General features: G+C 34.7%; 2 protein-coding genes across 8 annotated transcripts in view; both read right to left on the reverse strand.

Annotated features, from left to right (window-relative positions):
• Window positions 1–9,437, reverse strand: part of LOC149947925 (uncharacterized) — a 27,379-nt gene extending 17,942 nt beyond the window's left edge. For 4 of the 7 annotated variants that reach the window (XM_090172243.1, XM_090172241.1, XM_090172242.1 and 1 more), the window contains exons 1-9: window positions 8,983–9,300; window positions 5,204–5,433; window positions 4,349–4,426; window positions 3,916–4,059; window positions 3,455–3,714; window positions 2,382–2,516; window positions 710–793; window positions 536–642; window positions 310–432 (exon numbers count right to left, since the gene is read on the reverse strand). In XM_090172243.1, the coding sequence (XP_090028369.1) occupies window positions 310–432; window positions 536–642; window positions 710–793; window positions 2,382–2,516; window positions 3,455–3,714; window positions 3,916–4,059; window positions 4,349–4,426; window positions 5,204–5,313 (1,041 nt within the window). In that variant the 5' untranslated portion in view covers window positions 5,314–5,433; window positions 8,983–9,300. Of the gene's footprint in view, window positions 1–309; window positions 433–535; window positions 643–709; window positions 794–2,381; window positions 2,517–3,454; window positions 3,715–3,915; window positions 4,060–4,348; window positions 4,427–5,203; window positions 5,434–5,563; window positions 5,584–8,668; window positions 8,685–8,982; window positions 9,301–9,324 lie in introns of those variants that run through there. The other 3 variants (XM_090172238.1, XM_090172240.1, XM_090172239.1) reach the window with 3 other exon arrangements.
• Orc4 (origin recognition complex subunit 4) lies at window positions 5,595–12,570 on the reverse strand. The gene is made up of 2 exons (XM_090172244.1): window positions 11,419–12,570; window positions 5,595–5,638 (listed from the first exon to the last, which is right to left on the reverse strand). The coding sequence occupies exons 1-2, from the start codon at window positions 12,494–12,496 to the stop codon at window positions 5,610–5,612; spliced, it is 1,107 nt and encodes a 368-aa protein (XP_090028370.1). The 5' UTR covers window positions 12,497–12,570; the 3' UTR covers window positions 5,595–5,609.
• Window positions 12,571–27,584: the final 15,014 nt, after the last annotated feature.

A 27,584-nucleotide genomic window follows, 5' to 3' on the forward strand; every position in this document is an offset into this window, starting at 1 on the left:
TCTTGCATGGACTTAAGGTACTTAATGATAGGCTCATGATAGCAGATATTTTTATGCCAAAACAAATTTATTATGTTTTTAAAATTAATAAAACCTTAAGTAAAATTGTCATATAAAAAGCATTTTCAATTGAAATTTTGCTTTTTCAATATTTTTATTTTTACCTTTATTAGATGAAAACTTACACAGCACAACAAAATTCCTGTAATACACTAACTCGTAATTTTATTTTAAGTAATAAATAAGTAACAAGTTTGAAACTTTATTTAATATAACTATAATTGTAATAGAAATGGAACGACAGCTTACTTTATTTATAACTGCAGAAGCTAAAAGCTCTTCATAAGACTGAAAGATGTAACTATCAGAGAATTTTGATAGTCCTTGTGAGTCTTGGGTATCTTCATTGATTAACTTTTGCGATTCACATCTCTGCAAATAAGAAATGAAAACAAAATTAAATAATTACCTTAATATAGCTTATTGCTTACAGGAGGAAATAAATCTTAAAATTTCTAATATATTTCAAACTTACTTCTAGACACGGAAGTGCTGCAACATTTTCACCAATACGGACAATAATTTGTTTAAGACTGGCATGTGCTGTGGTTGGTGTTACACCACTACCATCATTAGGTTTATCTATAATAAAATAATTTTAGCAATATGTACCATGTGAATAAAAGTACTAGTATAGTATAAATATTACTTAGTATAGCAGTTTCAAGTGCCTGACGTAGTTTAAGCATAGAAGTAACAAGTTGTTTATGGAAATCAGTAAAAAGCTGAAGGTCTAAAAAAAATAGGTTGTTAAATATCTTACTTAGGGCAATGTTAGTTTTAGTAAAGTTTTAATACTGTAATTTTGGTTAAATATGACACATCTATAAGTGAAAAGAAATGCGGTGGTGGCTTAACTTCTGATGCAGCATATTTATGATTTTTTCACTTCTTTTATTTTGGATCATGACAGGGAAATGTACTTTCCTAATCCAGTGATAAAATCACTATTCATGGGGAAAGGGGCTTACGCAATCTAGAAATAGAGCCCTTGTTTTTTGGATACTTTGGGTGAGGCTAATCTTCCAAAGCAGAGTATCTGGTGTCTTTAATTTTTTTGGCTTATTTTTGGGGAGCATGGTTTAGTGTAGTCTACCTATCCAAAGTTATGGTAGTGTACATTTAACTAAATTGACCTACAAGCTGTTTTTCTTAATTTTTTGTTAAGTCATGTAATAGCAAAGGTATCCTTCTCTTCAAGTACACAGGCACCACTTTGTATGTACTCTAAATTATCTAAAATTTTTTCAAGTCATTGTTGTAAAACATGAGTCTTCCAAAAATATTTTTTTTTTTGAGGTTGAAGGCAGACGTCAATGAATAGTGGACATTGTCACTAGTCATAACCTTTTACTAAAAGAACTTATTTTGGATAATAATGAATATTATAATCAAATTTTCATGCACTTAGTGAAATACAATTGTGAGCTGAAAAATGAAGAAGGGCATTTGTCTTGACATCCCGCTTAAACTGCTCTCGATGTGTTGTTTAAATGTATATTAACGACTTGAAGAGCAATTTTCCATTTCAAACATAAGCTTTTCCGTCATCACATTAAAAAATTCAGTTCGAAGTTATGTAAATAATGGTTCATTTACCCCAAACTCTTCCACCATATCCGAAGTCACTGATACCGGTTATAAATTTTTTTACGAAACAATATAATTAAATTTTCCATAATTACTAGAAAAAAATTTAAAGCTTTGCAAATAAATATTAATTTAAATATAAGTAGTTTAATGTAATGTAACTACTACCACGCCTGTGCTACTACTATCAGAGCTGTATTTTTTTAAATGTACAGGTAAATAAAATTCCAGCCTTGAGTGTCATATTTATAAATTGTCTAACGCATAAAAAACGACAAGCTAACCAGGAATCAGGAAAAATGTGTAATAAAAATAAGAGGAAAACTTTCAATGGCATTTTAATCAATTTTTTTCTTCCCCATCTAACAGGAATCCCCCCCCCCCCCTTTCACTCTTAAGGACTCAGGCAATTAAACAAGAAACCGGTTTAACAAGCACAGACAGATAGAATTCAAAACGGTTTAGAGACCAGGGAAAATCTTCAGGGGTTTAACAGTGTACAAGCGCGAAAAAGTCTACAAATGCATAGAATTAATGCCAACAAAATAATAATATCTATACCAGTAGTACCTGTACCTGAAATTCTAATTTAATTAATAAATAATAATTAATACTATATTATATTATTAACATATAATTTTTTTATTTAATATTAATTCGATTATCACCAATAATTAACTCTGGAACTTGATGATAAAATGCAAAATGTAAAAATACATTAAAATACTTACATTGTGAATGACTGTAAGCTTTGTCAACACGTGCAGTGTCCAGAGAATCGCCAACTAGACCTTCAACAACTGTTTCTATATGCTGACGAACTTTAGATACATCTTTAGCTTCAGAAGTTTGTTCTACCACAGGGCCTGTTCAAAACAAAAAATCAATTATCATCCGATTTGCTGAAAATAGCTCCAGTTTAAGAAAAAAAGACAAAAATGGACCCAAAACTATTACTGAAATGACAAAATCACATTAAAGGCCATTGCTCCCACATAAAATTAAGCAGGTGGAACAAAACTAGATTCATTTAATATCTTGGTGAGCTTTATATATTATAATATAATTCTTCGGTTCATAAAAAATAGGAACAGGGTGTATCCGCGACGGAAATATCGACTTGTCATGGTTCCATTCAAATGTCTTAAGGCAACTGTTAAGTGGGTAAAAACAATTTTAATCTATTTAACTATGGGTATGAGATTGCACATATCTTGTTTGAATAAATAAAGAATGACCTTAAAGGTTCTTGTTATTTGTATCTCGCTAAATGGCTTTATGTGGATTTTCAGCAAACCTGCACAACATACGTGAAGAACGGAAAATTACAGAGTTACCATTTTATGAATTTAAAAAAAATCTTTAAATTGATTATCTTAATTTAATAATACATTTTTCAGACTTATCGAGTGAATAACTGATAGAAGAAGTAAAGTATCAAACTAAAAGTTAATTTTATCTTAATTCAAATTAATTACTATTAAACAATTTAATTTGATAAGGATTACTTTGGATTGGAATTGTTACGGAACCTATTTTAGCCATTTTACAATTCCTCCATTGATTTTTTTTTAAATTAACTTTCCTTAAATAATAATTTCAATCAAATTGATTCACAGATCAACAGAATCATGAGAAATTGTTAGCCCAGCAATGATAATTTCATATTTTCCCCACCTTATTTCCAGAAACTAGCATGGAAAACTAGCACTTTAAATCAGCCGACCCTGGACAATTCTCTAATGCATCATGAACCATTATATGTTTAAATAATTTAATAAAAGTATATGAAAAGTGAGCTCACCAGAAACTGATACAGTGTCACCATTTTCCTCTTGCTTTAATTTGGCGTGAAATCCAGGAAAGAGCAAATGTAAATTCACAGGGCTTCCTTTGTAATTTCCTTCAGAAAACGTCGGTCCATATCCCGAATCATTTTCACTATCAATACCAGATTCTTTTCTTTTCCCTTTTAGCTGGTCAAGAATTTTTGCACTACCAAAGCGCTGAAACTTCTTTTGAATATGTTCGTAAAACCACTCGCAAGATTGGACGTACAAAATTCTAGTGGATTTTAAAGAAAATTTAATAATATACGTAAACATGTTTGGTAAACATCTATTTTTAGGTATTTGTATATTTTTGCTAAATCTATACTAATCATATTTTTAATACATGCCCTGCACTATTTGGCCCTGGAAAGTTTTTCTTATTTAATAGTTCACGCTGAAAGAAACTATCAATCAAAATTAGGTTGGATGGTACCTTTGTTGATCACAGACATGACACAACCAGGTTTTTCCTTGGCTTTCCCAAGTAGCGCAATTTCGGCACACCAAGAATTGACAATTTCCACATTGCAACTTTTTATTAAACAGTAAATTAAAAGCTGAACAACAAAGAATACAACTATAAGGAAAAAAATCTATTTAAGTAAATACATCATTTTTTATTAGACACTGAAGTAAAATACTGGATCATTCCTTTTCATTTCAACATCATAAGCATTTTATGGAATATTTATTTAAAAACTTTTGCAGTCAATACTGCAAAAAGGTAAAGCATATTTATATATGCCATTAAAGTCATGTGAACCTCATTATCAGCTAGAGAGATTTCATGGAAAATGTATGTTTTATGGTGTGGTAAAAATGACATTGAATGACCCAATGATTTCCATAATCTAGTCAAAAACTACCATTTTTCATTGAACTCCTTCCTTTTTGCCAAAATGTTCCTTTGGTTAGCAGCTTCATTAAGTTCACTTTCAATTTTACTGTTGAAATCAAAACAATTAGGCAAACAATGGCATACGGTCATCACGAGGGTTTTAGACTTTTAGTTGTTAATTTTAAATCCAATCTTGAGATAAATTAATAGTTAATAAATTAACTCCCAATTGCCGGTCACCCATCTGTGGACACTAGTGTAAGGCATTTCTGATGAGACCACCAGTGTTATGGGATAATACAATATCTTAAGTGCACTAGCTGGTATACATTAAATTCTGACACAATGCCAGTCACTAAGAATTTAATAAAAGCTTTACAAGTGCAAGGTTATTAATAATAATTTTGATCCATTTTGAACATTGAACAAATATTTCAAATTAGTTGCATATGTAAATGATTTAATTGATCTATTTAAAATATTTTCAACAAGGCCCAGAGCCCAGAGCTTTTTTCTTTAACAGAAACGTTAGCAATTTTTGGGTGGTCAGTACCGTTGCTGCCATAAATAAACTAGCATCATTCAATTTCTACTTCAAAATAATGAGACGACGGTAAGGAGTATAGACCTGCTGCTATTTGAGATGCGTGTCTGCAAATCATAGCCAGTTCTATATTCATGGGTGTATTTTTATAAATTCATGGTGATAGGGGGGATCTTAAAAACACAAATCACACCCAATATAATTTCATCATCTTAGATTCTGTTTGTCTCCAGAAAAAAAGGTCACTAGACCCAATTTCCTTCCACAATTGTACAATATCATGTATACGGATTAAAATCTTTAAAAAACAATTGAAATAAAAGTTAGTTTTAAACTTACTTTAATCTTTCTTGTTCTCTTCTTCTCAAATCAAAATCTCTGTGAATTACACCTAGAACCCACTCATATTCTTTCTCATCTAATTGATTCATTTTCATTTTTCGTCCCATGACCTTAGGTCAAAAATGAGGAATACTATGTTGAACACCAAACATCCCTGATACATTTATAATTATAAGTTCTTGATGGACATTGTACTCAAGGAATTAGCTCACTTTTCCATTATTACTCTGAAAATAAAAAATATAGTATTTGAACAATAAAGTATGAAATTTAAAAACCTAATGGATAAAAGTAACATTACACATTTTGAGTATGAAACTGGGAAACGTTTGTACAATAGTATTTAAAAAAACTTACAAGACTAATCTATTATAAATAAATAGGTAATGGGTCACTAGAAGGACTATGCAATGTACTGGAAAACTAATTGCCCTAAAAAAACCATTGTTTCAATTACATGTCACTCACCATTATGGCCACTAGCAGGGAAATATGTTAATAAAGTTTGAATGAAGTTACTATACATAAAGGTATAATGAAATTTCTGAAAGATTATCAATATAGCAGTATCTTATCAGTACTAGTAGCATTAAACTGTAATAAATAAATAAAATGGAATATGTGTTCTACGCAAACAAAGAGCGTCACAATATAATACTACATCTGCTTTATTAAGTACAATGTTAAATACAGTGCAAAAAATAGATATATTAAGATATAGGCTTCCTGAATTGGCTGTCAATTTTCAAAAATTAATACACTGATAATATTTTCATTCGATCTGGTTAAAAAATAAAGGCTTGCTTTGAAAAAAAATTGTTTCAACTTTTAATGGTGGGCCAACAATAAAGATAAAAAAAAAGTCAAAATTGCAGCTAAAATAGAACAGAAACAAGATAGAAGATATTGGATGTGGGGCCTGCATAATACAAAAGATTTTACGATTCTATCACTGGTTTTACTACCTATAGAATGAGTTTTTAGAACACTGACCCAAATAGCCTTAACAGCTAGGGTGACAGCAAAATATTGGTTACGTGGAATGTCCCTGAAATGTAGTTGCTCTGCAACACAAATACATCTGGTTTTATTTACTGGTACTTGTCAGATCAAAGTTCGAAAGAATTATCCGTAAATTAAAACAAACATTTACTCACATAATAGCCAGTTAAAAAATCAAGTAAGTATAACCAACTCAAAATCTTTACTGAAATATACACAACAATGTAGTTGTAGTTGCATAATTGTCTCATTTAAAAAAAAATTGTTAGGCACCTATCAAAATTCCCCCTTTTCAATTGGTCACACACGAGTGATTATTAAAGTTTCACTTTTAATAACCTAGAGACCATGACAGAAAATGAGTGTTTCAACTTGAGTCTGACTTCAGAATAATAACCGGTCTTATGAGAACTGAAGAGGAAAAAAATCATAAGAAAATTTAATAATAAAAACCAAATTTGGTAAATATTAATAACAAGACCATTACATATCTAAAAAGTAAAAACAACATTAATTGCAAGTTCCACCCAGAAATATTTCAAGAAATGAAATTGCAGCTTAAACTAGTTACATATAATGCCACAGCTTGTTTGAAAATTGACCAACATGTATTACACTCATTCATTGTCTGGTCAAAGTGGAGCAGATAAGTATATAAGTTGTTATATTGTGTTAGATGCCCCATTTTAATATAATTTCAAGACTTTTTGATTGTATAAGAACTATAAATGAAATACAATATATTTCTACTTTTGTATACTTGAAGGTCACATTTTGATATTATAAAATTGGTTTACATAAGGTTATAAATATCACTCAGCAGCACACCCAGACATTATTTGAAGGCGTGGGCATTTCTCCAAAGCTTGAATAAAAATATATTGATTGTAATTCAGTATGTTATGGAGAGGCCTGGAGGTCTCACTAAAGCTTAAGTTAATCAATGGATTCATATTTTTATTTAGTCTAGCTATGGAGAAACTATTAGTTTGACAAGCTGATATTGCATAATTAACAAATGAAATATGTCTGTTCACGTAGGGGATCTGAAAAACAAACGTTTGCGAGTATATCAGTATGGTTCAAATTTATCTCCTTGCTTTAAGGCACAAATTAGTTTGACAACCATAGCTACATCACTGATGATGCAATCGTCTGCACAATTATTTATGGCCAAATAGTAAGAATGGTGAAGAAATATTGAACTTTGTTTATTTAGAAGCACATTCATGGTATTTAACACAGTTCTACAGTAAAAATATTTCAGTGTTTAATGAAGTTTATTATTCTCAAAGTGAATTATTCATAAACTGCAAGTATGGGAACAACAAATATGGTTAAAGCCACATAGCAACTAGCACCTTAAAGACAAAGCAAAAGAAATTCGCCATCACCAGATTCAATCATTCATTTTTCTTAATATGTTAATTTGACAAGCTACATAAATAATGAATCATGACTATTTATTAAAAAATCTTCAGATATAAACAGTTTAAAACAGGTGCTTCGTAATAATGAATAATTTATGAGAAGGCAGTTCAAATTTATATAAAATACATGCAGAGGAGCTACATGTATACATTCGGTTTCACAAAAAATTTGGCCAATGAAGAGAGCACCATACCATAAGTAACATAATAACAATAAGTATGTCAATTTACGAGATTTACAACCGAACTGATTTTCATAGTTATTGAGTAATCAAGATTTTTTCTCAGCACAAAGCCCTCTAGTGTCTAAAATATGCGAGACTTCCGCTAAGCCAAAATATCTGGTTTCCGATAGATAGGCGGAATATTAGGCTAAAATGATAAAAATTTAAAAGGTTTTTCTCAGCGCCACAAGCTCTTGTTTTATTATCACGCATGATTCGCACGCAGGCTTCAAAACAAAGTCAAAGCCCCTCGCGACTCCAGAACGTGCTCTCCGATATTAGGCTTAAATTTTTATCAAAAAGTAGTCATCCAAAACCTTAAGTCGCCAGTCCAAGTCACAGCTTGAAGAGAGTATTAGTGCCAAAAATGGGTTCGGTTAGAAAATTAGCATTAAAGCAATAGGAAGTGTCATCCTTATTATTATTATGTTACTTATGACCATACTTAAATAAAAATGAAAATGTCTCACCAAAAGTATTTTTAATAGCACTTGTCATTTCATATAGCAGTTTTATATAAAATTTAGCATGAAAGCATTTTAAAGAGGCTCAATCTTTAAATGTTTAAATCATTAACTATATTCAAAGAATAATAAATTGTGGAATGTATTCTGTCAAGATATTTTTATACAGCAAAGTGCTAGATGTTAATGCAGGTTTATCTTTTTTTTTTCATTTTGGAGCTGAGAATACCTTACTTCCCCAGAGTAATGAATTACTGGGAAGTGGAAAATAAATTTAAAAATTAATATAAATAATGAATGAAAATAAAGCTCTTAATGTAATATACTTGTGATGACACTAACATTTACTGTAACTGTACCTTTCGGGGGGGGGAACAATATAAACTTCAAATGGCCACAAAATAAATAGTCAAACGGTTAGTGGTCACAATAACCTCTATTCAGTCCAAATTATTATTTTAAATGTTGATATTGATGCGCAATTAATGTAAAAACTGAGGGTTAATGGCAGCATAGACTTATAATTAGATTTCATAAAAGAAATCTATTATTTGCTTATGTTAGCTGGCAGCTTGCTGCCATGATAAGTTGACAACAGTTACTGAGCTCTAAGAAGGAGGCTTTGGAAAAGAGCAAAATAAAAAAACTATGTTTACCTAGTCACACCGGCTGAAAGTTAATATCCACAAAAACACAATTAAACGGATTTTTTTGCAAATATTAGGTCTACATTACACCTAATACTCTTAATTAGCGTCCAACTGTACAATTTTTTCGCGCACGTAAACAGTATCCGACGCGACGCGTCACCGAAATAGCTCAAGGCATTACGCCGTACGGGGTACGGTAATACTAAGGCCTTGTAGCCCCCTGTAGCCCTGTAGCTGACTCAGCGTGATGACCGCGGCGTCACGGAGGTTGGGCGGTTCTCGTGATTGGTAGGCTACCCAATGGTCGATCATGCTGCTTGTGCTCCTCACCTCCCCCAAAAAACTTACGCAGTTAAGCCCTCCTTGTCTTTCCTCCATGGTACTGCCATGGCAGTACTACCGGTTCTGAGTGACTTCAAAGTGCTGCTTTCTATACACATAGCCGTCATTAATAAATATTATTAATTAGAACAATATAATGTAGAGTAGTATAAAATGTTATATTCGCGACCGAAAAATATCGCTACGCCCCCTTTGGTTCGTCATTGAAACCTAGATAGGTAGCGGCTAAAGTTAATTAATTAATGAAAGGTGATATTAAGAAACAAACTGCTTCTGAGCTGAGGCATAATCATCTCTACTCTTTAGTCTCTGGTTATGGATAATGGATTGATCATGTAGTCTTTGGGACTGATGGTGACTGTAGCGGACGACAAATAATTTTTTTTTGTTCCCTGCAATGTTGGCAGATTGTGGAAAACTTTCCATATTGTGGAAATTTTTGTGGTTCATTTTGGCTCTATGGGAAAAAGGAAAGTGTTTTTCGAAAACGTAGATTTTGTGGGAATTTTCATGTTGGCGGGTTTTAATTTTACTATCAATAGAAAGCCCAAAATTATCTAGAGCAGTGTATTTTCGTGAATCTTGGGATTTTATAAATAATATAAAGGAGGCGCCAATGCATAGTCCTAACAACCAAAATGTTTAAAAATTGTAATTTCAATCAAATTTATTTTTAAAAAGTGAATTTTTCAAAAATTATGGCATGTTTTCCGTTGAGTTTTCGTTGGGGGCGGGGCTGAATTGGGGTGTGGGAATTTGTGGGAAATTTGATATCCAGCAATGGGAATTTCGACTTTCGAACATTGGCAACACAGGTTCCTTGTTGTTGCTTTGCTTCGGAATTTCGGAAAATAAGAGTAAACGGACTCGAAGTGTTTTGAAGCATAACTGCAAATTTTAAAGCAGTTTTTATATAATGCAAAACATGGAAAATGACACGTATAGAAGCAGAACTGTTTGGTGCGGAAATCTTTCTGAAAAAACAACAGAAATTATTTTATATGAATTATTTCTACAAGCTGGCCCCCTAGACGACGTGCATATGCCCAAAGACAAAGATGGGAAGAAAAGAAACTATGCTTTTGTAACTTTTAAACATCAAGATTCGGTTCCGTATGCCATAGAACTCTTAAATGGAATCAATCTATATGGTAAACCCCTTAGGTTAGATTGTCGTGAAGGTTTAACCCGAAATGAAAACCCATATAGACTAGCTTTAATGAAACATCATAGATCACAGTCATGTCCCAGTGTAAGCCAGAACGCTGATCCACATTCCAGAAATGAAGAAAATTCATCTAGAATGTCCAGATTACAGGAATCACAACCTAACTGGTCTTCGCAAAATAATTGGTCTCAAAATGGTCATAATGTTAGATTACCTCCAGGAATGTCTAGATTCTCACCAGGTATATCATTCCAAATGACCTCATTTATGAGTGGAACTACATCTTTTCCCCAAATAAACCCACAGCTGTTTATGTTTGGAAATAATCAGCAGGGTATGTTCCCTTGGCAAACTGGGCTACCTAACCAAATGACTCAAGAACATTGGTTCAATCAACGTCGGTTTTAAAACAAAAATACATATTCAAGACATAAATTGCTGTTAATTTTTCAAAATTTGTATTACAGTGCAAGGCATTAAAACAAACATTTTTTAAAGTTTCATATCTTATTTGTTGTACACAAAATGCAGAAATACAATTTATTATTTTTTTTTAAACATAATTGGAAAATCGATCATTTCATAGTAATGAAACTCAGGGAAAAACTTAATTTCTGTAAACTTGAAATACTATTAAACTGAAGCAAGTTGGCTAAGTTGAGTAGGTAAAGACGGATAAATCTTCAGTGCATCTTTAAGTTGTGCAGATTGTAACAATAGACACATTGACTTATAGTCCTTTTGTCCCTTGAAAGATGGTACAGAGGAAAGATTATCTACAGATCTTACTAATTCTAAATGTTCTAGGTTTTCAAAAGCTTTTGAGACAACAGGTTTGGAGAACTCCTGCATTCCCGAAAGTCCGCCATTAGAATCATTTCTAATTAATTTTTTGTACTGTTCATAGATTATATGAAAATTAAAAGGTTCACCTTCATGAATTGTAGAATGTTGAAACATAACAATGATTAGTGTAAGTTCAAGAAGAGATAGACTTCGAATGATAATACTTTTGGAATCAATTACTAATGGTTGTATACTATTAAATAGAGTATCATTTAGTACTAAAGGCTTGTCTTGACCTTTGCAAGATTTCAGGGCAACCAATATATCATCCACCAAAGGCCAAATAATTTTCTGTAAAGAATTGAAATTTAAGGTATAATTGTAATTTTGCTTCAACGCTGCCAAAACTGTTTCATTTTTAAATATTTTCACAACAAAATTATTCCAATTCTCTTTCACTTGACAATCTGTAAATGTTTCATTTAAAGTTAGCCAATAAGCAGCTGTTGCTACGTATTCGTCAAATGAGAGGTCAGTAAAAATATGAAGCTGGCGGTGGGAAAATCTTGATTTCACCCTTTTTTCTAAAAGTTCAATGACATCTAAACGACAAGTTATACCAATAACAACTATTGGTGTATTCATTGATTGTGCAACATCGAAAAGATTGTACAGGAGAGTTTGATTTTTATGGTAGGAAAACAAATCAAATTCTTCTAAACAAAATATAATCGTTTGACTTCCTGCTATTCCAGTTTTTAAAGTTTCCAATATTAAAGTCATATTTTCTGCAAAACTTCCAACAACTCGGTCATCAACTACATTGTTTAATTTTAGCTGTCTTGCAATGTCTTTTAACGCAATGCTGTCATCCGTATGAATGAGGCCATTTAGTTCAACAATCTCCACTTTAGTATTAGTTCTTTTCTCATTTTTAATAAAATCTAAAGAGCTGTTTAGAAGGGCTGACTTGCCACTTCCTCTTGGACCAAGTACAATTAATGAATTACTTTCGCCAGTTTTTACAGTGTCTTGAACTAATTTTACGATAGTATCAAAAAGTGGCTTAAACAATTTTGAGGTTGGTATTTCATCATAATTTACCAGTGACTGACCACATAGTTGCTTTTTCACAACTCTTATAACTTCATTGTACAAAACATTATCATTCGAACAATTGTTACCCGTATTTTTTTTCATTGATCTTGAAGCTGATTTACTCATTTTAAAATATTTAAGAGAAAATATAGAACTAGATAGAAAACTCTATCCCATTACATTCCAAATTAAATGCACCCCGGGACCCATTGAGTTAGGAATATTAATCTAGAGGTCCAATCAAAACGTCGTATACTCGTATTTCAGTATATCGCGATTCGCGAAACAAGTTTTTAAAAAATAAGAATACTGCCGTCTGCTCCCAAATGACGAGACAACTTTATCATTCTACCCGTGGCGCCGTCTATCTCTCAATGGTTCGTTCAAATAGACGCGTTTTCCGGCAAAAATATTTTTTTTCTAAAATAATGGATGGCGCCACGGGCCATATGATAACGTTTTCTCGTCATTTTATAGGAGACGGCCAGCCTTGGAAATAAGCTATTTTTTTAACTGGTCCTTATGACCAGTGACCCCTTAGATTATTAATTATTAAACTGGTCCTTGTGACCAATAACCCCCTAGCTTATGAATTATTAAACTGGTCTCATATAAAATGTTCTAATGTCATTTTATAAGCCTAAAAAACCTATACTGCATGTTTAGAAGTTAGATTATGCTGGTAACATTAATTTTACACGTATTCAAAATAGTTAACAGGGCAAAATAGGGCAGAGGGGGTTCGACAGTTTCGACCTCGTTCGTGGGGTGCGAGCGAGGGACTCTGCATAAAGCCTCGACGTGCGGCCGCGGCGGTACTACGGTTTATAGGGAAATCAAAATTAATAGAAACCTTGAATTAATAAACTGGTCATATCCTATTAATTTATATTATTTCGAATTATTAAACTGGTCACCTTCTATTTTTTTGTTATTATTTCGAATTAATAAACTGGACATGGTGACCAGTGACCCCAGAAATTTTGAATAAATAAACTGGTCTGAGCAATTAATAAACTGGTCTTTGACCACTTGACCACCGTTATTTCCAAGGCTGGAGACGGCACATTCGTAATTATCAAAAACTTGTTTCGCGGGGAGCAGATTTGATTGCATCTCTAGATTAATATTCCCAACTCAATGCTCGGATCCCGGTCTACCACGAATTTTGAAAAATCGCTTAGTTGCAGGGTTTCCAATGTTCGAAAGGTAAGAAAGCTCGTGCTATCGTCGCGAGAGCCATTGTCTCCTGCTTAAAAATTATACTAAAAGTCACCAATAGATGGTGTCTAAAGACTACGGCCTGCGGAAAGGTCAAGCACTTAGTACCAAAATGCTAAGAGAGCTCACGCTCTTGGTCACGTGCCTTCCTCGGTGTCTGCTAGGTGTAAATTCCGTATTTTATGTTAGGCTTAGACGCCCCGAAATTTATCTAGACCTTTATATACATTTCTTATATCTATGGTTAACACAGAAACGTCAACGAATGAGATGGCCGCGGTAGCGCGAGAGATGCACGAGACATCAAAGTTGGCCGTGGTAATACAAAATCGTCTTGAAAAATCGTTTATCGCTTTATAACATTCAAAAATAATATTTTTCCCGCACCATGTAGATAACCGAACATCCGCTCGTCTAGGTAAAGTTTGTGTTGTCAACGCGCGTATTAGAAAGCAAAATGAGATTTAAGAAAGTAGGTTGTAATTCGGAACGATATTAATACTTTTCACGAATTTTGTCATCAGTGAATTATAAATATGACTTGAAATAAGTTTCAAGGTTTATTTAAAAGCTAGTTTCATAACTTTTCATCCATTGGTTCGTTCAGAATGTATCTTTAAAGTAGACGAAAATTTTAAGGCGCTGAATCTTAAGCCTCGGTTTAATCTACTGCGTATTTTGAAACGGAAAAACCCGATTACTATCGTTAACTCTTGGTTAAATGATGGCAAACGCTCCTTGTGATAAGAAACAAATAACGAAATACGTTATAAGCTTAATTAACGCCAAAAATTCAACGTATTTCGTTATTTGTTTCGTATTAAAAATATCATATTATTAATCCAAGATTTAACGATAGTAATCGGGTTTTTCCGTTTCAAAATACGCAGTAGATTAAACCGAGGCTTAAGACTGGAAAAGATTCGCCGCCTTCAAATTTTCGTCTACTCTAAAGATATATTCTGAACGAACCAATGGATGAAAAGTTATGAAACTAGCTTTTAAATACACCTTGAAACTTATTTCAAGTCATATTTATAATTCACTGATGACCAAATTCGCGAAAAGTATTAATATCGTTCCGAATTACACCCACTTTCTAAAATCTCATTTTATTTTCTAATACGCGCGTTGACAACGCAAACTTATTATGTTATTAATGTTAATAATATTATTTTTGAATGTTATAAAGCAATAAACAGTTTTTCAAGACGATTTTATATTACATTTAAGTTCATATAAACGGGAAAATTTGTATGTTGAATACTTCTTACTAGCCGAGAAGCCCGCCTTACAGGCGGGCCCTCAGCTAGTTGGGTGTTTCGAGGCACTTCACCCCAGTACGCCCCCAACCCCTGGCTACGTTCAGCAGCAGTCAACTGAAAAAAACCCGATGGATTTTATATTTTCCACCGATGAGCTTTTTCGTCATAATTACGTCGTAAGTTGCTGAACGCTTTTATTCAGTCATCGGTGTTTTTTAAAATGCCGTAGTTTTTATAGTAGTTTTACGTCAGAAATGACGTCAGTTATCGAAAAAACCGAATCTTCCAGCCGATGACTTCGGTGAGTAAACGATGACTATCGTGACGTCAAAACCGGAAACGCGAAAAAGCGTACAGTAGGAAACCGATGTCACCGATTAGTAATCGGTGAGTCCGATGAGCTCTGCTGAACGTACCAAATATTTCCGTGGCACCCTTTTCCCCAAAGTAGAACCACCCCAGTAAGGCCCTACCTCCACTTTTTCCCCATGTGATAATTACCGGGGTACCCCCAGTAAGGCCCTACCTCCCCCTTTTCCCCATGTGATAATTACCGGGGTACTCCCCGTTTTTCCCATGTGATAATTACCGTCCCTCCCCTTTTTTCCCGTGTAATAATTACCGTCGTACCCACCTCCCCCTTTTTCCCATGTGATAATTACCGTGGTACCCACCTCCCCCTTTTCTCCTTGTGATAATTACCGTGGTACCCCCTCTCCGCTTTTCCCATTTGATAATTACCGTTTTACCCACCTCCCCCATTTCTCCTTGTGATAATTACCGTGGTACCCTTTTCCCCATAGTAGAACCACCCCAGTAAGACCCTTCCTCCCCCTTTTACCCACGTGATTATTACCGTGGTACCCCCTCTCCGCTTTTCCCATGTGATAATTACCGTGGTACCGACCTCCCCCTTTCCAATGCGAGAATTACCGTGGTACCCTTTTCCCCGCAAAAATAACTCAGTCGTACCAAACGCCCCTGTACCCCTTTAAACCCCCTGTATCCACCCCACTCTCTTACCCTGTGGGAGTTGGCATCAAGCTACCGGGGTAAAAAGATTATTCATAAAGCCTCCTCTCTCTTCCTCCATGAACAGTCTCATCGGTGTCGTGTTTTCTTTTCAAAGCCGAGGGGCTGATTACTCCGTGTAATCGGTGTACAGAGCCGTACCTTTGACTGTACTAATGGGATTACGCGTAATCTTTGAAGTCAATGCCTTTGGCAGTGCTAATCTAAGCGTAATCCGGTGTACAGACTTTCTAAGAGTGGTTAGCCCCTCGTTCAAAGCATTGATACTGGTCTTTTGGATTTATTCCTTACGGCAGTCAATATGCACTTAAATTGAAGTGACCCATTATTCCGACTTTCCCATCATTTTGTCTCACACAACCTTCACAATAGCTTCATTTTTAAGATATTTATTGCAGAAATAACAAGAGTTAGCTGGGTGGTAAATTTTAAACGCGGTTACATGAAGAGCGGTGGATGCGTTTTAAGTCAACGAAGGCGCAAAATTGTATGACGCGTTTCGGGTACAACGTTAAAACCGCGAATACGACACAACGATTGCTCGTATGTAAAATGTTCATAGAACATTTTTTGTTGGAAATAGCCGGACCCTAATGTTCATACTTGGGTTTATATAGCCGTACATATTATACTAACGTAGATATTCGTGATAAACCATTACTGTGCACCGGTTTCCCCCATAACCATTGCTCGTAAAACAACTATTTCTAACAGTAACCTGTGAAAAGATATGTTTTTGTTTGAGTAATTACTCCTAAAATATTTAATTACGGAATTTTGAACCATTCTTCATTTTTTATTTAAAAAAACTAGCTTTCTATGATTTGAAAGAAACGCGTTTTCTAGTGCGTTCTTAGCGAATGGAAATTATGGTAAAAAGAAAACTATTTCAAACACTAACCTGTGAAAAGATATGTTTTCTTTTGAGTATGTACTCTTACACGATTTGATTACGCAGTTTTTTGCCATTCTTCAACTTTAATTAAACATAAGTTACTTTAAAGATTTAAAAAAACCGCGTTAGCGTCGAGCTAAAGTCGGCCATTTAATTTTAGGCGAAATAGTGTTAGTTCATCAGTTTGGCACCGATGGCGTAACTTTCGTTGCCAGATAAACGAAAAGCATGGGCCAAAGGCAGGGTTTTTTAAAAGTTCTAATCGGACCCCACGATAAAATTTCAAAAATCGTTCTAGTTTGTTATCCGATTTCTATGCTTTTACCCATTAAAAAATTCAAAAATACCCTTAAAATTCCCACAAGAACCAAACAATAAAATACTCACTTTTACCCATTTTAAATTTAAAAATACCCTGAAAATTCCCATAAAAAACAACGATTTAAAAAATGTAGTTTAATTATACAGTTTTTTCGTTAATTTTTACAAAGAAAAAGACAGTAATTTTAATGGTAGGTATTCAATTCACCTGTTATCCGATTTCTATGATTTAGCCCATAGAAACAGTGTTTCCACTCTGCGGTCGAGATTTTCTCCTATTTTATGGGCAATTTTATCAGTTTTCGCCGGTCCTATCATAGAAATCTTATACCAAACTAGAACGATTTTTGAAATTTTGTCGCTTGGTCCGATTAGAGCTTTTGGCCCATGCTTTTCGTTTGGCTGGTAACGAAAGTTACGCCATCGGCACCGCACTGGTGAACTAACAATCTATTTCGCCTAAGCACGGCCAACTTTGATTTCTCGCGCATCTCTCGCGCTACAGCGGCCATCTCATTAGTTGACGTTTCTGTGTTAACCTATGATCAAAAGATGTGTATGACGTCAGCGCCCCTAGCGGATTATTATTTTTAGTATAGTTTTTACATTGGGGACAATATAACCACCGAGCGTGGCGCTGAACTCCTACACATTATAGTACAGTTTATAGGGGGAAAATCCTTTCTCGCGGAATTTCGACGAATGTGTTGGCCATAGACATAATAAAGAAATAGACCCAAGATTCTACGGGGGTTAAATACGGGAGCGATAACGAGCAGACAACCGGTATTAGTTCCGTATTCCTGTGGTACCACGTTTAAGCGACGCCTGTCGATTAGGCGAGAAAATACAAAATCATCACGTGACACGTCACACCATAGACATGGTCACACATGTTCGTGTTTGTAATCTTTTAGGTACTCTGACGTGATTCGCGAATATTTTGGCTGTGATAATTTAAAATAAGGTAAATTTTTTTTATAATTTTTAAATAAGTCAATTAATTCTTTCAAAACCCAAATAAAAAGCAGCAGATGATCTTATAATTAAAAACAAAAAATTCTATTTGCGAAATGATATTTTGTCAAAGGCTTAAGTAACTATCCGGTTTGTTCAACAAACCGGATAGTTACTTAAGCAATAACAAGTAAAACAATACCGGAAAAGGTTTCATTCCATAAGTAGGATTAAATTATCATATTATTTCGATGAATATTCATTCTTATTTAAAATCTTTTTATAACGAAACCTACAATACTTTCTCAATGGACAATTGCTGTAAATCGCGACACATTCAAATCATGATTTAATTTGTAATGATCACTTTTTAAAACGGGATATACAAATTGTAAATGGCGGGTCACACCAAAAGCCATTCCAACTCTGGTTTGGTTTCCATAGAATTAAAACAAGTAAAAATAGTCAAAATAATTTTTTTATTTAATTTAAAGAAATTACATCCAGTTGAAAGTGAAATAGAAAAAACCGGTGATGCTAACTTCTCACCTTTAAATTTTGACCAAGGATCATTTCGTGTAGGTTTAATTATGTTATTATAATTTGAGTAAGATCTCCTTGGTTTTTAGCCAATTTTGTTTAGTTGTTATGAAGAGATATTCCTCTCTCTATAAAAGAAATGTAGTCTAAGAACTAGAACTTGCTGTATTATGAAATATTGTTGGCATGGACATCTTACCAGATCACCATGAACATGTTTGATCCTGAAGTTGGAATCGAACATCATCATTAAGAAAGTTATTAATTTATATTGCAAGCTCAAGACTCCACAAATTAGAGAAGGACAAAAATCTAGAAATGAAGGGTCAAGCCATCAGACTTAAATTGTCAAAGCTAATTTTATTTCAAGAACAATAGCTACATACCTTTAGTAGAATCATTCTTAATCCAAGGTAGAATCATCCTTTTCATCAAAATTCCATTTACTTTTGTTTAGAATCTCAGAATATTCCCATAACAAGCCATAACCACAAGTTCCACAACAAACCGGATAGTTACTTAAGCCTTTGACAAAATATCATTTCGCAAATAGAATTTTTTGTTTTTAATTATAAGATCATCTGCTGCTTTTTATTTGGGTTTTGAAAGAATTAATTGACTTATTTAAAAATTATAATAAAAATTTACCTGATTTTAAATTCTCACAGCCAAAATATTCGCGAATCACGTCAGAGTACGTATCACGTGATGATTTTGTATTTTCTCGCCTAACCGACAGGCGTCGCTTAAACGTGGTACCACAGGAATACGGAACAAATACCGGTTGTCTGCTAGTTATCGCTCCCGTATATTTTTGGCAAATCAAACTCCGCGTAAGGTGTCTATTTCTTTATTATGTCTATGGTGTTGGCCGTAGTAGCGCGAACAGCGCGTGATCAAAGTTGGCCGTGGCCTAAGATTAAATGGGAGACTTTAGCTCGACGCTAACGCGATTTTTTTGGCACCTTTAAAGCGACTTATGTTTAATTAAAGTTGAAGAATGGCTCAAAATTGCGTAATTAAATCTTGTAAGAGTAAATACACAAAAGAAAACATCTTTTCACAGGTTAGTGTTTGAAATAGTTTTCTTTTTACCATAATTTCCATTCGCTAAGAACGCACTAGAAAACGCGTTTCTTTCAAATCATAGAAAGCTAGTTTTTTTTTAAATAAAAAATGAAGAATGGTTCAAAATTTCGTTATTAACTATTTTAGGAGTAATTACTCAAACAAAAACATATCTTCTCACAGGTTACTGTTAGAAATAATTGTTTTGCGCGCAATGGTTATGGGGGAAACCGGTGCACAGTAATGGTTTATCGCTAATATCTACGTTAGTATTGTATGTACGGCTATAAATTCAATTACGAACATTAGGGCCAGGCTATTTCCTACAAAAAATGTTCTATGGACATTTTACATACGAGGAATCGTTGTGTCGTATTCGCGGTTTTAAAGTTGTACCCGAAACGCGTCTTACAATTTTGCGCCTTCGTTGACTTAAAACGCATCCGCCGCTCTTCATGTAACCGCGTTTAAAATTTACCACCCAGCTAACTCTTGTTATTTCTGCAATAAATCTCTTGAAAATGAAGCTATTGTGAAGGTTGTGTGAGATAAAATTATGGGAAAGTCGGAATAATGGGTCACTTCAATTTAAGTGCATCTTGACTGCTGTAAGGATTAAATCCAAAAGACCAGTATCAATGCTTTGAAAAGAAAATACGACACCGATGAGACTGTTCGACATGTAGAACGCGAGCGGGCTATTTTTAACAATAGGTACTTTTGTTTTTTTGGGGTTTTGTTTATTTTTTTAGATGTATTATTTGTCAAGGCACGGCCAACTTTGATTTCTCGCGCATCTCTCGCGCTACAGTGGCCATCTCATTCGTTGACGTTCCTGTGTTAACCCACGGCCAACTTAGATCCACTGCTACTCGCACTAGAAGGCCCCCAGCTTTATTTTCCTCCCATGTTAACGACCGTATGAGGAAAAGCCGATTTACGCGGGAAAATTCCGCTTGGCACGCTAGGAACCGGGACAACCCTTCTAATGTTATCCTACGGGGAAAATTTTTCGAAACAGTCCCACTTTTAGGAACCTTTTCCCTTATCTTTGCAATATTGTTCAACGCTGAGATTTTAAAATGATTTGAAGTAAGGTTTTAGCCTTATTTTAAGACTATGTTTGTAATTTTCCGATCTTTGGTTCGCGTACAATCTTCTTTTAAAATCGACCAAAATTTTAAGGCGAGGAATTGACTCCGTATCGAAAAAAAGCCTCGGCGTCATCTTGCGTGGCGCGAGATTAAAAAATGTAAAGCTAAGAACACAAAATAAAATATCTCAGATTATCTGAAATACAACTTGGGTTCTATTTTTTACTTTAGTTAATATTTTATTACTTAAATTTTTACGTTTTATTATTATTAAACTGTTCAAAACATTATTTCAAATGGTTAAAGTTTGCTGTCTCTGATACAACCTAGGCTAATACAGTGTTTTGTATTAATTTGTGATTGTAACAATCAACAACACACTGAGAAATTGGATAAAACCATTATGAATCGCTTAGTTCCTCCTCTTCTGGACCATTTGATACACAATATTTCTCAAAAATTTGAAAAAGTTAAACACCTACAATACAAACCAGTTAGTCGAAAAGTTTTGAAACTTTAAATTTTATCTAAAACACTTTTATATTTCACGTGAAATTTGTTACAAGAAATTAAATTCAATTTGTAAAACTATGAAATTTAATATAAGACAAGTTTTTAAAATTTAATACAGAGTTTGAAATAGGCCTACTTACTAGTGGAATTTATGTTTAATTTTCAATCAGGTTTTATCCAATTTCTCAGTGTGTTGTTGATTGTTACAATCACAAATTAATACAAAACACTGTATTAGCTTAGGTTGTATCAGAGACAGCAAACTTTAACCATTTGAAATAATGTTTTGAACAGTTTAATAATAATAAAACGTAAAAATTTAAGTAATAAAATATTAACTAAAGTAAAAAATAGAACCCAAGTTGTATTTCAGATAATCTGAGATATTTTATTTTGGGTTCTTAGCTTTACATTTTTTAATCTCGCGCCACGCAAGATGACGCCGAGGCTTATTTTCGATACGGAGTCAATTCCTCGCCTTAAAATTTTGGTCGATTTTAAAAGAAGATTGTACGCGAACCAAAGATCGGAAAATTACAAACATAGTCTTAAAATAAGGCTAAAACCTTACTTCAAATCATTTTAAAATCTCAGCGTTGAACAATATTGCAAAGATAAGGGAAAAGGTTCCTAAAAGTGGGACTGTTTCGAAAAATTTTCCCCGTAGGATAACATTAGAAGGGTTGTCCCGGTTCCTAGCGTGCCAAGCGGAATTTTCCCGCGTAAATCGGCTTTTCCTCATACGGTCGTTAACATGGGAGGAAAATAAAGCTGGGGGTCCTTCTAGTGCGAGTAGCAGTGGATCTAAGTTGGCCATGGTTAACCTATGAGCAAAAGATGTGTATGACGTCAGCGCCCCTAGCGGATTATTATTTTTAGTATAGTTTTTACATTGGGGACAATATAACCACCGAGCGTGGCGCGGAACTCCTACACATTATAGTACAGTTTATATGGGGAAAATCCTTGCTCGCGGAATTTCGACGAATGTGTTGGCCGTAGTAGCGCGAAAAGCGCGTGATCAAAGTTGGCCGTGGTCAAGGATTACAATAATGCAAAAAGTTTTAACCGCAATTTATTATTTAGAAAGTTATGATAAATTTAAAATTGTGACTTGCCAGCAATTTTTACCTAGGAAAATACGACATATTTCGAGATTTTTGTACTTGTTGGAGTTGGATGAGGTAGGACTGATGACGAATTAGATTTAACGACAAGATATTACTAAATTTTTAAAACGTGTGCAAACCGAAAATGTGTTTACGGCTTTTTTGGTTTTGTTATTGTTTTTTGTTTATTATTTGTCAAGTTTTAACCGCAATTTATTATTTAGAAAGAGTGTAGAATAGCTGCCCCCCCCACCCGATTTTTTTATATATTTTTTTTTGGATAGAGGGCAAGATGGGGATTACTTTAATTTTCATTTTATTTTGGCGACAATGAATATTAACAAAGATATGCATTTTTAAACATTGGCCTTTTGCAGTGAATTTTCCCTAGGACGATTCTTTAAATTCCTAGATTTTAGTGCGTTGTGGATAACGTGGCGCTGATGACGAAAAAGAAAATGTGGAAATGCAAAACATACTAACTTTCTTTTTTATTTTAGGTATTTTCGCCGTATTTCAATGCATTTTAGGGGTTTTGGCGGGGATAATGGGTTAGGTTATTTATATTATTAGGTTGGATTAATATCGGGTTGACGATACTTGATGCGTCAGGCTTGGTGCTGTCCTCTAGGTTGCGTTATAGATGACCCATAGCTTTTTTTAGTATGGGGTTGGGGAGGCGCCGCGCGCCCCCAGCGCTCGAGCGAAGCGAGTGCGCGGCGCCGTCAGGCGCCAATACTTAGAATACATTCGACATTGTATAAGTCAACATTATACAGACGACATATAATATGACATAGTATGGTTAAAAAAAGGCTAAAATGCGTTTAAATACCGGAAAAATCCCCAACCCATAAAAGTTAGTACTGTTTTGTATTTCAGCCTTTTTCTTTTTCGTCATCCGTCCTACTTTATCCAAAAAGTATTAAAATCTAGTAATTTAAAGAATCGTCCTCGTCAACAGTCCTACCTCATCCAACACATACAGAAATCTCGAAATATGTCGTATTTTCCGTTGTAAAAATTGCTAGCAAGTAGCAATTTTACATTGATCATATCTTTTTAAATAATAACTTGCGGTTAAAACTTTTTGCATTACTGTAATCCTTGACAAATAGCAAACCAAAAAAAACACAAAAAAACAAAAGTACCTATTGTTAAAAAATTCCCGCGAGCGTATCAAACGTATCATAAATCATATTTAAAGGTGGTTTCACACTCGACGGAAAATATGCCGGAAAGACGATAATAAACGCCGAGCTGAAAATTGATTCCCATTCGATATACCGCTAACGTTCAACTTTACGCTGCTAATTTTCCGTTGAGTGTGAAACCAGCTTAATACTTTAAATTAATATATACATTGTGTATTATTTCAACGCTAAATGTAGACCTCAGAGACAGCAAGAATATACTTGGTTAATACCTTATATAATCCTTTAGCAAAGGAAGCTTTGCATTTTTCATTTAGCCAAGAATCTAATCGGTGGTCTGCTAGCCCATGGACACCCCGTTCCCGAATATTTGCTTCGGGTGATTGTTAAATGTGCGCTCTGGCGGTATAGTTAAGAATTAACGGAAAACTAGGGTCAAACGGGGATGAGTAAAAGGGGGGGCGACGAACATAAAGCTAGTCCATGTGGCTACCACGTTGTGGCACGTACAGTTTCGTTTTTCAGATTTAAATTAGCTATAATTGTCGTTCTTAATTTGAACTAAATAGAAAATGAATTTTTCTTCATAAACTTATGAAGCGATGTTTATTTCTCCACTTAAAAAAGGGAAAAAATGAATTGGATGTCGATTTTGTTTTTGGTAAGTGTTTACCAAGGCTTAATAAACAGCCTTTTTATCGCTATCAATTTCAGAATTGCTCTATTGTAATATTGATTTTATTTTGTAGATGATGATGATGATTTAGGGTTTAGACAATAGTATAAAAAAAACTCAACTCATATGCTGTTTACTGCTGTATCTTTAATCACTTTTACACGATTTCCAAGTTTTTCATTTTTCCCAATAAAAATATAATCTAATGCTAAAAAACGAGCATCACCTCGTAGCTTTGGCCATGGCCGCCATTTTAGGCGCGTTTTTTTTCTCTATTCGCGACCGAAACAGCTCTAGGTGGAGATGCGTTGCCTTAGTTTTCCCGCCACTTCTTGTGTGTGTAGCGTCTGCTAATGCCGAAAATAAATACATCTGGGGTCTATGACGTTCTGTGTTGTATTCTAATAATAAAACTAGTAACTTCTGAGGAAAATATTATATATTTTTATATATTTCAGTACGATTTAAAACTTTGATTGTTAGTACCGTCTGCTAATGCGCGACCTGTTACTGCTTCCGTCTGCTGCCCAATGAGGGCGTATCCATAGTTTTCGGTCGCGAATAGGAAAAAGCATGGGTGACGTTGCGTGATGTAGCACTGACACTACTCTATTGCAGCAAAAAAAGACCGTTGTAATAACTGAGATAGAACCGTCTGCTCCTTTTTCAAAATTCAGAAGTGGTATTGAAAACTACTAGATGGCGGTAGCCGTTTCCTTTTTGTGACGTTTTGACCCGAGTAAAATTCTGTCGGGAGGGGGGGATAAAAAGAGGAAGAGCATTTAACAAGGGTCTTTCGGAGCTCCCTATAGGAATAACATGGGAACGGGGTGTCCCTGTGTTAATTAGTCCATGGCTAGCCATTCGATTAAGCGTTCTAGTTTGTTATCCGATTTCTATGGGTCCTATAGTCGATTTTTGCCACAATTTCCCCCCATAGATTTACCTTAATTTCCTTTAGTGTCACTGCATATGTTTCTTCTCTTTATTTCCAATCTTCTATTTAGGCAATATATTTATTTTTTACAAAAGGTAACTATTGGTTTTTTAAATAAAAAAACAATTTTAGATAAAGTTTATCTCTGCCAAAAAATTGAATGGGTTGTCATTAGGGGCACAGTTAGGTCCTGGATAGTAGATTTTAGAGGATCGGTAAAAAGCCTGGTTTTTAGCCCCCGTAAACCAAAGGGAGTCGTCCAAGGTTATTTGAAAAAAAAACAAGTATGGCTAAGAGTGGACAATACTGTTCGAAAAAAGAAAAATGATAAACACGAAGTACATTTTTACGCCAAAAGGTATTTTTTCACGTTTTTATAGATTAAATATGATATCAGTTGATAGTTTTTATTGAATTAAAAAACCAAAATTAAAAATTACTAAAATATAAAGCGCAAAAAAATTACGTAACAATATCAACCGCCATTTTGAAATTTTAAGATCACGGGGTACAAACGATCTTGCAAAACTCCCTCGGAGTCTCTCGAGCTGATTGATACGCGGGGAGAAATAAAATGCACTGTGGAAGGGTATCGAAAACCTGTCCTCTTAATTTACTGTTCATGGTTAGGTGGACTACAGAGACGATGATTTTTTAGTTTTTCTGAATGAAAATATCGAAAAATATTTTCGCCGAAAATTTCGCCGTTTTTAATGGTTTTCGCCGGTTTTAAAATTTCTGTTGCTCACCAAGACAGTTTTTGCCGAAAACGCCCCTTTTCGCCGCAAAGTGGAAACACTGCATAGAAATATCATAAGTACCTAGAATCAGCACCGTAACCAGGATTTGATTTCAGGGGGGGGGGGGGGGGGGCACGCAATGGAAAAAAAAATAAAAAATTGTACATACAACCATACGGTTCAGGGTGGGCACGGCCCGACGCCCCCCCCTGGTTACGGCCCTGCCTAGAATGCTGCTGCTGCCGTCTATGGCGGGACCTGTCACCTATGCCTGTCGCCTATGCCTGTCGCCTATGCCTGTCGCCTATGCCTGTCGCCTATGCCTGTCGCCTATGCCTGTCGCCTATGCCTGTTGCCTATGCCTGTCGCCTGGTCGCCAGGAGTCGTTCAGACAATGAGAGGCGATAGAGTGACTATGCTACACCCACGACCAACTTTGACACTCAAAGGTTAAAGGTTTATTTATTGATCGCACAAACTACAAACCAACACTCCTTTAAATCGGAGCGGCATCACCGACAGTAATGTGGGCGCACAATCAGTAGCATGAGTAAATACACCTACTTAATAAGTAATAAACAACAAATTAATAATAAAAAATAAATAAAAAAACACACAAGAGATAATAACTTTTCTTTAGGACTAATAGTATAATTAACATATTGTATATATATATATATACACACATATATATACAATTACATTTGTGATTAGGCATAGATCTGGCTATGATGGTGGAGGCGAAAAAAAGTGGATAGAAGCATGAGATATAGATGACAAGCAGACATCTATTTCTAATTAACTAACGATTGAAAGGGCCTGTAGGTTGGCAGATCGCATTATTTTGGTGGGGGACTTTAATGCGCCTGATATTCATTGGCCTTCTGTAATCACAAGTAAGGGAATACGATCTGTGGAAAGGAGACTTATTGACATGATCACTACTTTTAAACTTAAACACATGTTACGTCCCCCACTCGTAGACGAGGTGAGAACATCCCGTCTCTTTTAGATTTAATTTTAACTTACGATTGGGACTTGATTGAGAATCTTACTCATTTACCGCCCTTGGGTAAAGCGATCATGACATACTCTCCTTTTCATTTAGGGTTAAAGGTAAACCTCCTGAACCGACTAATCCCCTGTTAGATTTGCCTACAGTCGTGGTGATTATGAGCTTTTTAGAGCTGCCCTTATCGCAAAGGACTGGGAGTCAATTAATAATGCCACTATTGACAAAATATTGGAGATATTTGTATCTTTTGTAACTGAAGCGCGTGATGACTCGGTACCACTAGTTAAAAATTACTCTACTGAGCGTACAAGTTTACGTAGAGAACCATGGTGGTCTTCTGATACCGAAAAGTTAATTTTGGAGAAACGCGACGCTTTTAGGACCTTTCGCATATCTCCCTCAGTAGAAACCAGACACAACTTCGCGCGAAAACGAAACAAAGTGACGCAGCACATACGTTCATCCAAGTTAAGATATGAAGCTCGCGTAATTGAAGATATTCCTAACAATCCTAAAGCTCTCTATTCGCACATGTCGCGCTCTCTCAAGCCTAAACCCCCACTAATGATAGTTGAAAATGCGGATGGTGAGCCACTTCTGGATCCAATGGAAATTGCTGAAGCGCTAAATGATTTTTTTCCGCTCAGTTTTCATTAGTGACCCGCATCCCGAGGCGG

Source organism: Leiobunum rupestre, chromosome 4 (assembly GCF_980474605.1).
Source record: "Leiobunum rupestre chromosome 4, qqLeiRupe1.1.hap1, whole genome shotgun sequence".
Taxonomy (NCBI): Eukaryota; Metazoa; Arthropoda; class Arachnida; order Opiliones; family Sclerosomatidae; genus Leiobunum; species Leiobunum rupestre.

What these genes read in the sequence shown, in the direction of transcription:
- Orc4 (XM_090172244.1), bottom strand. Translation starts at nt 12,496, where the DNA reads ATGAGTAAATCAGCTTCAAGATCAATGAAAAAAAATACGGGTAACAAT. An exon ending in ACATTCTACAATTCATGAAG is followed by an intron (nt 5,639 to 11,418) that starts GTGAACCTTTTA and finishes TGGTTTTTTTAG; the next exon opens with GGCAATTAGTTTTCCAGTAC.